Here is a 13,041-nt window from a genome sequence, read left to right on the forward strand (position 1 = left end):
AGATGGTCGCTGATAATCAGGAGACTCTGCCGGGGGAAGAGGCAGGGAAATAGCTGATCGCAGGAGCCAGCGACCATCAGGGGCTGCACACGGGAGCGCGCACCCGGCGATTCATCGCCGACAGCACACACAAATCACTGACAATATGGTCGCTCAGCGACCATATTCCCAGCGATATGTGCTGAAATTGCACCCGTGTGTACGCACCATAACTGTTTCACATCTCTGAGATTATGGTTCCATTCCCACCACAGCCTGAACTGTGCAGCGTTTATATATTCTTCCCATGTTGGCGTAGGTTTCCTCTGTACTCTGAATGTTTCACACACGTCCAAAATATGCTAGTAGGTTAATTGGCACCCCACAAAGAAAAATCATCCCCAGTGTACTAGATAGCCCAAGTGGTTCTGGTCTGTCATCGAATTCCATATCTTACCTTTACAATATTAAACAAGCTGTTATTTCTTATTTTCCATTATAACATGCATGTTAACCATTGTAGAGTGCACACAGATTCCAAACTCCTTCACCACTATTTTCTTTTTAATGACCGCTCAACAGTCACTGGCTACTATTTCTCATCAGTCATACTAACAAATGACCTTAGCCCAGATTCCTTCTCCCCCAGATTAGCTGTCCATTGACACCCCCAAATTGTCTTTAAAAGGAAGGCTCTAATGTATTTTAATTTGGTCAATCAGGCTGCTAAACTCTCCTGGTTCCTTTGTAACACACTGCCCCCATGAATACACAAAATCTTCACTTTTGGCAAACAAGGCACTGACTCTCATTCCTGGTATTCACCAAGGCCAGGACCACATTCTGGTTAACAAATGACGGTTTCCCGCAGAAATGAAACAGGTTACTTTGGCTAACTCATGGTACACGATCTAGGGCAGGGGTGGGGAACCTTTTTTGTGCCAACAGCTGTTTGTATGGGGGGGAAAAAAATCATTTGGGGGCCATATGTAAAAATATATCTTGCAAATTGTCCTGCTGCATCCGTCCCACGCTCCAGTGGCTGCCGCTGAATAGGACTGACAGTCTATGGCTGCTGTTGATTAAGAGGAATCTCACGAACTACCGACCTCTCGTAAGAATTCCCCTGTACTTGACTCCCGGCAAAGCCGCCGGGTGAGTGGGAGCGCCACTCAGACCGGCTACGGGGGCCGCATACGGCCCCCGGGCCTGAGGTTCCCCACCCCTGATCTAGAGTATAGTGGCCCTGGCTCCTGGGCTAAGGAGCAGTCCATTGACTCCTGTAGTGATGGGCGCTTTATCTGAACAAGTCCAGGTTCTACACATTTAAAACTTGTTATCTTAGCTTGCCTGAATTCATTTTTTTTGTCCAAGGGGATTTTTACAGTCAGGTGGTTTCAGGCCAATACCAGTTTTTGTCTTTGCAAGGGTTTTGGCATAAAGCCAGGAAGCGTGGGTGTTTTCTGCAATGCCCCAATACACTCTACCAATTTGATGCATTTTTGAGGGGTTTGGGAGTCTGTCTGCATTTCCCATTTTGCAGTTCTTGATCAAACGTCTGGATGTAGTGGTCAATCCCCAACAGGTCCACCATCAATTGGGGGGAGTTCTTTTCCATCTTTAACCCAGTCAGCATTTTGATTTAAAGCTGCCAACGTCTGTGTCACTTTTTGAGTAACGCCACTCATGGAAGCACTGAGCCTATCCTGGCCCTGTACACCCACACGAGCCAATAGTTCTTTATTTATTGTTGAGTATACAAACACCTCTTTCTCATCTAGGTCCATATAGATTTGCTGAGCTGCACCAGTCATGTATGGTGCTAACTTCTTCACACAGGTTCCAGTGGCTGTTTACCTATTCAAAGTTCTCTCAAAGGGGTTGATATAGGCAATGTCAGCTGATGATGACAGAAACCTAAGCTTGGGCTCCTTAGGACCTGACTGCTGTTGCTGGAATTGTTATAGCAACTGTTCATGCCGCAATTCGCTGCAGTTGTCTTTGGTGATTTGTGGGTTGGGAAGCAGAAATGGGCTTACTTTTATCATCCTACTCTGACACTTGTGGTAAAGTAGCCTTATAGTGGAAGCATGCACACTGATTTGTGTTTGTTTCTTTTTAATGACTGCAAAATAGTGACCTTAGCAGAGTATAATGTGCACAGCCCTGACAAGAGACCGATTCCCTAGTCACCGTCCACTATTTGGCATTTTTCATCCAGACCAATGGCATGCATTGGCCTTTTATACCCCAGGTATCGCCTCCCCCTTCCAGACTGAGAGGCTAACCACACCCCTCCTTGCCTTCAAAGGTGTCTTGATTTGGTCAGTCAGACTGCCAAACTGAAAACAACCAGCAGGCAAACACACATTTATCCTTGACTCTCTCTGGGCTTACTAGCTACACATTCCTGGTTCCTTTGTAGCACGCTACCCTTTTTGCCACAATGTATATTTATAAGTTATATGATAACATAGTATCCCTTGAAATAATTGCCTGGAAACTGCTCTTCGACTATCAGACAAAAACAGGCTTCCTGTATGGTCACCACAGTGCTCTCTCCCACCATCTACTCTTATAAGCATACAAAATGTATATAAGACCATTTGCAAGTTAATAGTCCTTTTCAGATCAGTCTGTCATGTCCTTATCTTTGTGCAGATGTCTGGTGATGATCGGAGTGACAATGAAGAAGACGACAGTGAGGAGAATGAGGACCAGCGAATAACTAACGGGGACGGCAAGAAACACATCGTAAATGGCCAGCATGACCGCTAGCTTAAAAGCACTCTATAAGCAGCCATACTGTACCCCTGATTTACAGAGAAGGAGCAACACAAGACAACAAGTATCATCATTGGTCTGGTTCTAGCCAGACATTCAGCAGGGGACAGAGAAGAGGACTACAGCTGGAAGTGTTCTATCTATAAGGAGGCGCATGGTCCTATCTCTTGGGACCAACTATTTTTGAGATACGGTCCAGCCTATTTTTGGTTCCAAGTATAAACCTAAAATAAACAAAGAAATACAAACATAACAAAAAATAAAATAGAGCCTGCTTGTTCTGCTTTCTTGAAAGGCAACAATTCCACCTTTTGCTTTTGCTAGAGCGTTGTGGAGTATGAAGATCAACATATCACAGCCTCCTCTGGAAGTATAAATGGTTAATTAACAATGTGCGGGGGTATGTTAACAAGTTAATCAAATTTACTGTATATTTCATTAGTAGATCTGACTGGCAAATCCATCATCTTTTCTTTTTGGATACATACAGTCCAACTATCCATAATGGAAGAGAACAGTCGCTAATTGCACTTAACCCTCATTCAGCGCTACCCTGCAGGAACCTTACTACCACAAGAGGGTTAACGTCCCAGTGCTCTGATGACAATGTCACCCCCACCTCATCCTTGCCTCTATTTATACCACATACAGGAACACAAGAGGAGCTCTGTGTAAAATACACACAAGATTAGCTGTGCACATGCTGTGACCTCATACACGAGGTGTGTGGGAGGGGACAGCTTGATAACTCTCACCCAGCCTGCTTCAGAGATGACCACGGAAGAGCTGGCATTTCCTTTTGCCATTAACACACATCACTTATGTGCCTGCTTGCAGCCAACGGCAAGAGACTGTCTGGGATGCTGCTCTTGTAAAGGATATGCAACTTTTTGTAAGACTTTAAGCCAGTATACAAATGGGGTAGTCACGTGTGTGGTCCATGCACACCTGGGGAGGATGGGAGTCTAATTATAGCTTTAATGCATACGTATTACACACGTTTTTTTTTTTTGTAGCTTATTTCTAACTAAAAATGAGTTACTAGTACATATCGGCCTTTGCTAAATGTAGAACTCGTAGACTGTTCATCCTTCTTTATGGTAACTTCAATTCCTGATGCCTTGTTTTTTTTTTAAATACTATTTTTAAGTGCTGCCTTAATGTATGTGTAGAACCTGGGTCATGAGAAGCTAAGTGCAGTGTTTGTGACACCTGCAAGCTAAGTGCTCCATTATAATATTCTCTCTGGTATCATGTGGCTACAAAACAGATTTTACATTACTAAAGAGGTGTCAATTGGGGTTTGTCCCAATTATTTTTTATGAAGACAAAGCTGCATGAAGTGATAGATAAACACTCTGTAAGTATTGTCTGCTGTGGACAGGTCAGGAGAAGACATTTTTATGTTAGTCCTAAACATTCTTTACACACTAATTTTATATTGTAATTTTGTCCACATGTAAATAAAACCACAACAATGATAAAGCAATTATATTTTATCTGCTTTAATTGGCGTTTGGAATTTATCTTTATTTTGGATCTGCAAAAGAATTTCTGGGAGAAAGCTTTGTGCTGCAGTATTTGGGTTACTCAAAACACAACCGCAAAGTTCCTGGGTTATGGTATAAAACAGACAGTCATATGGTCGACAGGCAAAAGGTTGACACCATCAAAAGGTCGACATGAGTTTTTACTGTTTTCAGGGTGTCTTTGTTGACCTAGGACGACATGGACACTGTCTACGTGTACTGCGTGCGCTCGCCATGCTTTGGGCTTGGTGCCTCGCTGCGCTCGGCACACTTATTCTCCCTCCATGCCCTAGTGGATGGTAGGGCATGAAATACTGCCTGTCGGCACATGTCAACTGAAAATTTTGTAAAAAAAAATATGCATGTCTACCTTTTCCATGTTGACCGTTAGACCCTGTCGACCTATTGTGTGTTGACTTTTAAACCCTGTCAATGTTTTGACTGTCGACCATTAGTGGTCAACCATATAACTGTGTATCATGAGTCAGTCTATGATCAGTCCGGATACCAAGTTCCTGACCATTCCTGTATGTGTGAGTGTATGCGAGAGATAATTATTACTCAGTACTTTATTTCTACAGCACAGATTTATTTTCCCAAGTGCTCAAGAGTCTTGCACAAAATTCTGACTAGGAAGCATGAGTCAGAAACATGTGACCGTAGAACTGTGCAGCTCAGGGCTTACAGCAGGGATGGGGAAACTACACATCCCAGGATACCCTGCAACAGATTTAGCATGGCCAAATAGCAAAACTGTAGCAGGGCATGCTGGGATGTGTAGTTCAACAACAGCCAGAGGGCCGAAGGTTCCCCATTCCTGGCATACAGGAACCACTGCTGTAGATCACTTAAAGTGCACAAATACACCTAGCTCTATAAAGGACAAGGAGAAAATCTCTTGTTACTGCAAAATAAACAGAATACAAGACAACAAAGGTAGCCACACAGATCACTTTTATTTTAATGTTTCACAAAACAGACACTGGGAGCATTAAGCATTTCAAAACTGGGTCTAATGTCTTTGCTGTGCTTTTTGAAAGTATTGTAAAGATTGTATATGTAATCCATAATCCCTGCCCTGCAAACTGATAAACAAGAGGTATTAAAGTATAGGGGTGATTAATATGAGCCGTCCCACTGGGAGAGCAGCGACTGATCTGTTGCAGCGGCCAGTGGGAGCACTGAGGAATTTGTTGCACAGAACATTCTTACACCTCCCACTGATAAGAAGTTTGGAGACATTGTTGAGCTGAAGGAGAACAACAAACATAGGCTGAAAGTGTGACATTCATCTGACCTAAAACTGTATTGGCGCCTACACAGGGCGATATTTCAGGGCATGTTCTAAGCGATTTGAGTAGATCACTTAAGGTCCATACACACTGGGCGATGATGCCCAGCGTGTATGGAAAGTGATATCAGTCGCTTTCCCCCTGCAGGCAGCCGGTAATACCAGCAGATGAGCGGCTTTCCTGGCGATTATGCGGGAGTGGTCATCACTGGGCGGCTTTGAGTTAAAAGCCCCTCAAAGTTGCACACTGTGTATGGGCCTATAGAAAATCCCCTTACATCGCTCCGTGTGTAGGGGCCATAGCGATACACGGCCTGCTCTTTGCTATTGCCAGCGATTAAGATCCAGCATGCTGGATAAATCTAGTTAGATCGCCGGTCAGAGAAAAATGACCCTGACAGATTGCTTAGCACACATCACTGTGTGCTGAGTGAGCAAAATCTCTACGTGTGTAGGCCCCTTATCGCTTGGGAAATTTAAATGGAAGTTATGAAAAGCTTAAAAAGGTTCCATAGCAATACCTTCAAGTAACATGCTTTAATAATAGAGTACTATAAATGCATATTGTCCTATGCTTTTTGCCAATGACTTACCCATATGTGTTACACTGTCTAATGGACACAATGTTCTGTCTACAAAAAAAATGGCCCCCAATTGGATTTCATCCACCATGTTGTTTGCTTAGGAGAGTGTAAGATCTAAAGGTAAAAGCCATGGTCATTTCTGTAATATCACACACGCCAACAGCTGTGCAAGTGGGATATTCATAGTTCAAGGTAGATCCTTTTATCTCAGAAAAAAATCCTCCAATAACAGAACATTGTAACCTCACTAGTCACAGGACCCAGTGCTTGAAATATTGCATTCTGTGGCTGCTGTTGGTTAAAGAATCCTACAATGCTTCTCAGAGACCATGCCCCATCCATAGCCGACCTCCACTATATTATCCAGCATTAGCGCCTGGGAGATTGACAGGTTTCCCCTGCCCAGCATCTCAGGATCTGTAAACATATACTTTGCCCATTTTCTTATTTTCACAGTGAACTGTCCCCCTATTACTATCAAATGATCACTATATATTATATATATATATATATATATATATATATATATATATATATATATATATATATATATATATATATATATATATATATATATAGATAGATAGATATAGATTAGTTACCAGACATGATTAAAGGAGAATTCCTGGAAGTCTTTATTAACATGTGATCCTTCATCTCCTAGTTAGTACAAGATGTTTATATACACAAACAGTGTGACTGTATGGGCGTGTATGATCTACCTAGTACAGGTTGGTGCCTAACACAACATGACCTTCCTTCACCTGTGTGTATCGTGCTTCTTTCTGTCCTTGAGACTTTGCCACTAGTTCAGTGGAGTTATAGCTAGCTTTAGATGGTGAAGACAACAGGTAAAGTGTATAGTCAGCTGAACACAGTATAGGCGGTCACTTTGTGCAGTTAGCTGGCAGTTCTAAGAATCCCACTGATTAGCTAGGAACTTGTGACATTACTGACGTTAAAAGATGCCCACACGGTCCAAATGGCCAGAAACGACCAATCGTTTAAAAAGGAACATACATTAGTCTTACAGGTGTTTGAGGTTTCTAAACATGAAGGCACGTCTCTGCCTTATTTGATTCAGCTTTGCATTATGTGGCCGTTTCAGACCCAATGTTACGGGCCGAATTCGATCCTGTTTCCAATGTTCGGGGTTTGCGCATGTGCAAATCCGGTGAGCGAACGACTTCGGTGGCCCGTTTGCTTCGGGAAGAGAGGGGCGGGCAGGGGTATGCCCAGCGCTTCATGGGCGTACCCTTGAGAACATAGGCGGGTTGGTACTTCTGTATTATCTGGGCTCCCATGTTAAATGCACCCCATTTTTTCATACCCCTACTATCCAACTATGCATGGAGTTGATTTGATAGTGTGGCGAGCGCAGCGAGCCACCGTGCCCGAAGCGTGGCGAGGGGACGCGGTCAAATAAGAAAAACGGGAGCCCAGATATTACATAAGTACCGGCGGGTTGATACCTGCTAGGGGCGGGTGGCTAGCATCATGACGTCAGTGCCTGCCCCGAATTCAGCCATCTCCAGCCAAAATATCTTGATTGACTTAGCGAACAGAAGAGAAATCATTCGATGGTTTCCCTTCCATTCAGCCACATGCGAGTGGATGTGTATGTGAACACATCAACTTGCATGCTTGCAAACGGACTCCGGGCGGGTAGCGTTTACCTGTTCGCTAGGCTGCAAGTATTCGCAGCATAGAGAACAGGTCTGAATTTGGTTATTTACAAGAATGTGGCCTAAGACAGGCATGTCCAAACTGTGGCCCTCCAGCTGTTGTGCAACTACACATCCCAGCATGCCTTGCCAAAGTTTTAGAATTCCCGAATAGCAAAACTGGGGCAAGGCATGATGGGACTTGCCGTTTCACAACAGCTGGAGGGCCATAGTTTGGACATGCCTGGCCTAAGTGAACAAATAAAGAACACCCAAGGATTTATTGATGGTCCCCCCTGGTGTTCTAACAGCCCTCTGTCCTGGTTGGATTACACTGTTGACATTGCCTGCTGGTTGAACACCTCTAGAAGAATCTAATGTTGCAGTCGCTCGTTATGTAGGGTGGTTCTAGGTTATGCTTTGCTGAGAATACTGACGTTTGTGAGCAGTCTCAGCAAAGCAGTTGGGTTATATGGAAATAGCTTCTTTCTGTGTAGTCTACAAATGGCTTCTCTAAGATCTTCCAAACACTGTGCTGACTTCTGCTGGGTGCTTGTGATTGGACATGTGTTGCTTCTGGCTTGTGCACTTGCTGGTGTGGACAGGAATACTGGATGGGCTGTTCTCAGCTTCAGTCTCTCCATGTGTTTATCTATATCTCTACTGTCAGCCCCAGCACTATTTGTGGTGACAGGGCAGTTACTTTCTGCATATTCCGATTCAGAATCTTCAGAGCTGTCATATGCTACAAGGCGCTGTAGGGCGCTCTGAGAGGACGAGCTTTCACAGCCAGACATGCTAGGAGGTGTTGAAGACCTGGAATTATCGTGTGCACCAGAGGCAGGAGGACTAGGAACCAAAGAAGTAAAGGTGTGCAGATGTGGAAGGCTAGTGCCTGCTCCTTGCAGTGGTGACATGCCTGCTGTTTGCTCTTGTACAGAACAGACAGGAATACTAGATAAGGTATGTGACTGGAGAGACACTGACTCATCAAAATAAGTGCAAGTTAAGCAGAAGAGAGGCCAGTCTTCCTTCACCAGTTTCAGATACCTGACAAAGTATTCCAGAAAGCAGGTCTCTGAGGAGATCAGGAAGTCCAGCAGGACAGAAGCATCAAACAAAACATTGCTAAGCAGGAACAGGAAGATGCAGTGAGGGTTGATGCCGCAATGATGTGAAGGACAATTTGTGGCTCCCTTATCTCTGTCAGAAGGACAAGACCGAAGGCTGAAAGAGAAATGAGATATAATATGAGGTGCCGAGAAATAATGTGTGTCAGATACAGCTGCTAGTCTGGTTACAATGCCTGAGACTGTGTGCGAGCTGTTTACTTACGTTTAAAGTGCAATGTTGTCTCTATTTATTACCACTAATTAAATGTGATGAAATACTAAAGCTGGGCATATAGTACAAATCAGGCATGGGCACACTGTGGCCCTCCAGCTGTTGTGAAACTACACATCCCAGGAAGCCTTGCCATAGATTTCACATTCCCTAATAGCACAACTGTGGCAAGGCATGATGGGACTGGTAGTTCACAACAACTGGCCATGCGTGTAGTACGTGTACAGATAACATTCCTGTCAGACCAACAGGCATTTTATCTGGCAGCTTCAGACTCTGCAGCTAGCAGGGACAGACACTGAGATATCTCACAGTGGGGAAGATGTATTATAGCTATGTGATAACACTTTTTGGTTCCCTCTTGGGTGAAGCAGGAAGGGACAATAACAAGATGTATTAACTTCTTGTCTGCCAGAGTTAAAACTCCCTCTGGCGAAGCTCCTGCATGCGAGATCTCCTGCGCAGCCAGCGGTCGCTACAGCCAGAGACAGCATTATACCTGCTTTCAAAATAAGGCATCACCACCTTGCATATCCGCGTGCTATCTTTTAGATAGCCACGCCCCTGTCATTTAACGAATGCCAGTTCAATCATACATTGGGGCAGATTTATTAACCTTGGAGAAGAGAGAAACTGGAGATAAAGCGGAGAAAAGGTAAAAGGAGATAAAGCACCAGCCAATCAGCTCCCAACTGTCTTTTTCAAACACAGCTGATTGGCTGGTGCTTTATCTCCTTTTACCTTTTCTCCACTTTATCTCCAGTTTATCTCTTCTCCAAGCTTAATAAATCTGCCCCATTGGGAGAAGCGGTATCAGCGCACAACTTCTCCCTCTTAAGGTATTTTAATACATCTACCCATGTGTATTGGCTATGATATAGGCACTCCACCCATATGACAAGATGTACTAAGCCTTGAAAAGTGATAAAATGGAGAGTGATAACCAGCCAAACTGCTCCTACCTGCCATTTTTCAAACATAGCCTGTGACATGGCAGGTAGGAGCTAATTGGCTGGTTATTGATCACTCTCCATTTTATCACTTTTTAAGCTTAGTACATCTGGCCCATAGGAAGTAAATATTTACCCATTCCGTCCCACATGAACCATATGAAGGAACATGGGAAATCAGTCGGTTGGCTGCAGCAGGGCAAACACTCTCCAATGCAGCCAACTTTCCACACCACATTACTTACCTTACATTACACTGGACGATCCAGACATATCGGTCACCTACTGTACATACATGCTGCAGCTATCTGGGTAAACCACTGATATCAGTTGGATTGACCAGATAATCACAGCATTTATGCCCAGTACAGCCTCATATGCAATACATAAATCAGGCATGGCCAAACTTTGGCCCTCCAGCTGTTGTGAAACTACAAGTCCCATCATGCCTTGCCACAGTTTTGCTATTATTATGAATGCTAATATTATGGCAAGGCATGCTAGACTTGTAGTTTCACAACAGCTGGAGGGCCACAGTTTGGACATGCCTGATATAAATGTATTATCTCAAAAAAACGCATTTTCTGGAAGGCAGTACACCAGGTTTGCCTACCCTCCCGAAATTGCCGGGAGGCTCCCGCAAATCGGGTCCCCCTCCTGGTCCCCCAGGAAGGTAGGCAATCCTCCCGCAATTGGCAAGCAGCTCCCGCACCCCCTTTCGTGCCGCACTAATTACCGTGTTTTTGTGGGTCCGCGGCAAGGGGCGGGTCTAAGATGATGCCAAACGCGTCAGCTTTCAGTCATCAGCCCCGCCCCCCGACCTGGAGATCCGGCTGTCCTCTCCGGGCTTCTCCCGGAGAGGCTATTTGAAAAGTCGGCAGTTATGCAGTACACAGACCATGCCTACCTTGGGTGGTGAAGATACAGCTGGAGTAAACAGTTTGCTACCTCGAACATGTCATCATCCTGCTCTATGAAAGTGAGAGAGACCCATTCACAAGGATGCACTGGTTCCTTCCACCTTAGATGATACTTTAGAAAATCCAATACGCGAGCCATGACGGTGTGCAGATCCATCCCCACGCCAGCATGACCTGCAATGACATAACATTCCTGATCAGCCTCCTTACCTGACGATAATCACCAGATCCTACTCCAGCTCCCCTGTAGTGTTTGTCTGGCTTCTGGCAGGACACATCAATGATACTTAGCTCTGAAATACTCTTGGAAAGGAGGACGTTTAAGAAAACACAAACTGGAAATCAGATAATGAATTAGCCATACATTGATCATACCGTTTCCCCATATGAACTTAACTACAGTCTAATAGATCTGTATGCATTAATGATCTATATAGTTTGTATCTATACTGGCTATAAACACATGAAAATATCATGAAGAGCCTAAGGACTGAAGCTGGCGGCTCTACAGTTGTCTTTTTATTACTAAATCTGATTAGTTTTAACTTTGGAGAAGGAACCCACTCCCCCACCTACGCCGACAGGAGCGGTTCTCCCCTGGGAAGTGGTAATGATCTATTATTGGGGTAAGAGACATGGGAGTAGACGAGTTCTCATCTCTAAAGCAGTGACTGGAATATCTACAGTTATATCTGTTCACATGATCACGATGCGCGTGTCCATGCTTACACATTTCAACAACAATATAAATGGAGGTACTTGTTTAGTTTCACGGCGGCCGATATATCGGCCGATCCAATGCGACTTTTTACCTGTTCATAACCCCACTATCCACTACACATAGAGTTGATTTTATATAGTCTGATGAGCACAGTAATCCGCGTCCGCTCGCCACGCTTCGGGCTCGCCACACTATATAAAATCAACTCCATGCGTAGTGGATAGTGGGGTTATGAACAGGTCAAAAAATCGCATTGCATCGTCCGATATCGCATCCGATATATCGGCCGCCGTGAAACTAAACAAGTACCTAAATGGACATATCTGTATGGTGGTACCAGATATAAAAGTGATATGATTGCCATGGGAAGTATTTTATGGGATAAGAGGATTATATTTCCTTAACATTAACATACCAGTATATCATAACATTGTTACTCCTCCCGTAGCACAGAGTCTCCTGCAGCTGCGCCGGTCCCCTCCACAGCACAGCAAACTACAGTTACCATATACACATGAGTATAAGCCGAGGGGGTGCTTTTTCAGCATAAAAAATATGCTGAAAAAGTCGGCTTATACTCGAGTATATACGGTATATGAAAATAGATTGAAAAGGTCAAGAAGATGTATGTGGGAAATTCATAATTATTAATAAAAAGAGGTCAGACAGGACAGAATATGTGGGCTGACTGGGGATAGTCAGGTTTTTACTGGGGTGGGTGGTAAGTGTACACATGATGTTTAAATGCCTCCATACACTAGTCCGACTTGTCCCAAGGACAAATTGGAACAATTTGCCCTTGAGCTCCCCCGGCAGCTCACTTGCGATTTAGCACTTGATGTGTCATTTTTAAATGCAATAAATCGCATGCAACTTCCGGGGAGCTGCAGCAGGGGCAGGCAGCGGGGTCCGGACAGCTGGTAGCAGCAGGGTCTGGGCAGCTGGTAGCAGCAGGGTAGGTGTCCTGTCTGTTCTGGCACGGGTGGTGAGGAGGGCACCTGTCACTACGAGCTGGGGCAAGATTAGCGGTTATAGTGGGATCTTATCAGTTTTATTCTGGAATAATAGGATATTAAAGCTAAGGTTTGATATACATGCTGGATTGAAGGTAAGGAATTATAGCAACAAGTATAGCTGGTTCTAGTATGATACTTGTGAGAAATTGACTTATAAAAATGTAAAAGAAAAAGAAAAGTAACTTACATTATTATGTGTACCCCGGTGCTTGATAGTTTGTGAACCCTTTAGAATTTTCTGCTGAAATTTGGTCTAAAA

The 13,041-nt window shown here is 44.1% G+C and overlaps 2 protein-coding genes across 3 annotated transcripts in view; one reads left to right on the top strand and one right to left on the bottom strand.

Moving 5' to 3' along the window:
- The window catches only part of CERS3 (ceramide synthase 3), a 134,472-nt gene extending 130,200 nt beyond the window's left edge, over positions 1 to 4,272 (top strand). For both annotated transcript variants that reach the window (XM_083184276.1, XM_083184277.1), the window contains one exon: positions 2,641 to 4,272. In XM_083184276.1, the coding sequence (XP_083040402.1) occupies positions 2,641 to 2,757 (117 nt within the window). In that variant the 3' untranslated portion in view covers positions 2,758 to 4,272. The remainder of the gene's footprint in view (positions 1 to 2,640) is intronic.
- Positions 4,273 to 6,778: 2,506 nt separating this feature from the next.
- The window catches only part of LINS1 (lines homolog 1), a 31,670-nt gene continuing 25,407 nt past the window's right edge, over positions 6,779 to 13,041 (bottom strand). Inside the window, exons 7-8 of the mRNA XM_083184278.1 lie at positions 11,033 to 11,219; positions 6,779 to 9,058 (exon numbers count right to left, since the gene is read on the bottom strand). Of these exons, the coding sequence (XP_083040404.1) occupies positions 8,245 to 9,058; positions 11,033 to 11,219 (1,001 nt within the window). The 3' untranslated portion in view covers positions 6,779 to 8,244. The remainder of the gene's footprint in view (positions 9,059 to 11,032; positions 11,220 to 13,041) is intronic.

The sequence above is a fragment of the Crinia signifera genome, chromosome 4 (genome assembly GCF_055691185.1).
Source record: "Crinia signifera chromosome 4, ASM5569118v1, whole genome shotgun sequence".
NCBI classification, from domain to species: domain Eukaryota; kingdom Metazoa; phylum Chordata; class Amphibia; order Anura; family Myobatrachidae; genus Crinia; species Crinia signifera.